Source organism: Penaeus vannamei, chromosome 22 (genome assembly GCF_042767895.1).
Source record: "Penaeus vannamei isolate JL-2024 chromosome 22, ASM4276789v1, whole genome shotgun sequence".
In the NCBI taxonomy this organism is placed as follows: domain Eukaryota; kingdom Metazoa; phylum Arthropoda; class Malacostraca; order Decapoda; family Penaeidae; genus Penaeus; species Penaeus vannamei.
This window is the reverse complement of record NC_091570.1, coordinates 33,645,491-33,647,990: the sequence shown is the minus strand read 5'-3', so window position 1 is coordinate 33,647,990 and position 2,500 is coordinate 33,645,491. Positions and strand designations below refer to the sequence as shown.

The following is a 2,500-nucleotide window of genomic DNA, read 5'->3' as shown; positions in this document are numbered from 1 at the left end:
GCCTTAATTTGATTTGTGTAATGCTCCGGTTTTCACCAGATATTTGAAATAAAATCAAAGACTTGATGATATTTACATCTTACAGTTGTTTAAATCATTATTCTTGTTGTCCTTAATAGGGTAGTCTTCCAATACATATTTACATATGCAGCAAATGTAGACAGACCGACACACAAACAGATAGATAGATAAATAGATAGATAGATAAATAGATAGACAGATAAGTAGATAGATAGATAGATATAAGTATATGCACATATATTCCACCAGGAAGTCGCCATTACCTGATGCACATACTGGTGATGGAGGCTCCGTCACACACGGCAGCCAGCAGCACCAAGCACACCACACTCGCCACCACCACGCGGACCTGGGCCTGGGGAGACACGCCGGATTATCGTAATATGTTAGAATTAAAAAGACCAAAGCCTAGGAAGAGTTTTAGTCTAGTCATAAAGGGAGGATTAGGGGAGCTTTCGGTGCTAAGTAACTGGACTGTGGCTTGGCTGGCACGTGGCAGGGAATGGCTGAGACACGAATTCATAACTTAATATGGGAGGGTATTTCTATAAAAAAAGAAAATTTCTGATTAAATTTTAAAAAGTATTCGAAATGTGTGTGTGTGCACCGACAGCCTTTTCAAAATCCAGTAACATACACTCAGACTGAATGGCTTTATAGGATTTGTTTTCCACGCAAATATACCTCCGTGATGTTAGGTTATGTGCATACGGTGGTCTCTTGCGTACTGAACACACCATATTTGTTTTCCTTCCCTTTTTTTCCCAAGTCCTGCATATTTTACGATATGGCCGACAGATTCATCCCCTCTGACAAAAATTGCACCTATATCTGCTGTCTAAGACGAGCCCTACGCCCACACCCCTCCCGCCCTGCCTGCTATTTGTCTGACAGATAAGCCGCATCGACAATACTTTAAGTCCCCCCCTTAACTCCGTTTTCTCTTATGCTCAACGCACAGCATTTGAGGGATTACCTCATTTTCCACCACTCGATGAAGGTTACGCAACCCTTATTGCAGACTACCCAACCAATGCATCAACATGTGTGTGGGTGTGAGTGTGCTTGTGCGCGTGCATTTATGAGTGTGTGTTTGTGGGTGTGTATGTGTACGTGTGCGTGTGGATGGGTGGGTGTATGTGTGTTTGTGTGTGTGTATGTGTGTGTACGTACATATGTATCATATGAGAAACTGTAATCTTAGAACCCCATATGCCTTTTACTTAATCTTTTGATTGCTTAGTCATAAATGAAGTGGCTTGTCTCTTATTGATTTAAAAAGTCAGAAAGTCACAGATTTTCACACAAAGAATGGCAGACAATAGAAATCACAGAATACAACTCACACTCTAAATAAAATCACATCTAATGAAATCTGTAGAGGAAATATTACAATACACAGACAGTATTTAAAATAACGGAAAAAATGATGAAAAATAGATCTCGGGAAAGTGAATTATTTAAAAACAAAAATGGATCCGTCTCAGATGTAGTTTGATTCTCTGTTTATTCATTTGTCATTCCCTTGTCTGGAAGTGTGAGAATTGATACTTCTAATCACGATTTATTGCCAAAAAAGGGTGCCGGGAGAATTGATAGCGCCCCCCTCCCCATTCTCTGCGCTCATTATTTTCACCGCATTAATTCCGCAAAAGTTTCTCCAAAGTGCAAGGTTCAGGGATAATATAATTTCACAGGTCAAAAACCCAATTAGTTCTTAAGCGCATTGATTACAGGTAAGTCTGATTTATTTTCGGTTTTATTGGAAGGTGGCGGATTCAGTAATTTCTATGGACAGTTGATACATTTAGGGGGGAAATTATGTATTAAAAGACGGAAAGAAAGCACTGGGGTTTTAGTAACGAATGAGAATCAGACAATTTTCCTGATTGGATATATCTGTGGTCGCTTAATTGCTGGATAAATCAGGCTGTTATAATCACCGTTATGCAGAAAAAAATAATACCAGTTCCAAACGGAAAAGAATTGTGAGTAAAGTAGAAATACAATAAAACGTACGTACGAAAAAGGTTAAATTACTAGAAAAGGTAATAAAATAGAGATACTGAGAACTCTATCTTGCGAGCTATAAAAAATCTCTTTCTTCTCATCATATTTCCGACACATTTTGCAACATCAAAGTGTATGAAAATGTCCGTTTTCTTTAATGCCACCGTAGGCAACCTCAAAAACATATACAAGAAATCTAAAAAGGGATAAGAGAAAGAAAGAATAATAAGAGAGCGATAAGAACAAGAAGAATAAAATAATAAAAAAAACGATAAGACTGGAAAATTTTTGACCCAGGAGACGCCAATAAAGCGCGAGAATGGATCAGCTGATGCCTCTTCCTTTCGCTTTTCATTATCTGAAAAATGCCTCATTTTCGTCGCTTACGGTCGTTTACTTAAAGAAATTGTGGAATACATTCTTTGAAGCACAAAATCCTCTACTAAAGAATAATACCGCAAAAACTCAA

At 38.2% G+C, this 2,500-nt stretch overlaps 1 protein-coding gene across 1 annotated transcript in view; it reads right to left on the bottom strand.

The window, feature by feature from the left end:
* The window catches only part of LOC113819919 (eclosion hormone), a 16,746-nt gene that overhangs the window by 1,330 nt on the left and 12,916 nt on the right, over positions 1 to 2,500 (bottom strand). Inside the window, exon 2 of the mRNA XM_027372154.2 lies at positions 285 to 376. Coding sequence (XP_027227955.1) covers positions 285 to 376 — 92 coding nt within the window. The remainder of the gene's footprint in view (positions 1 to 284; positions 377 to 2,500) is intronic.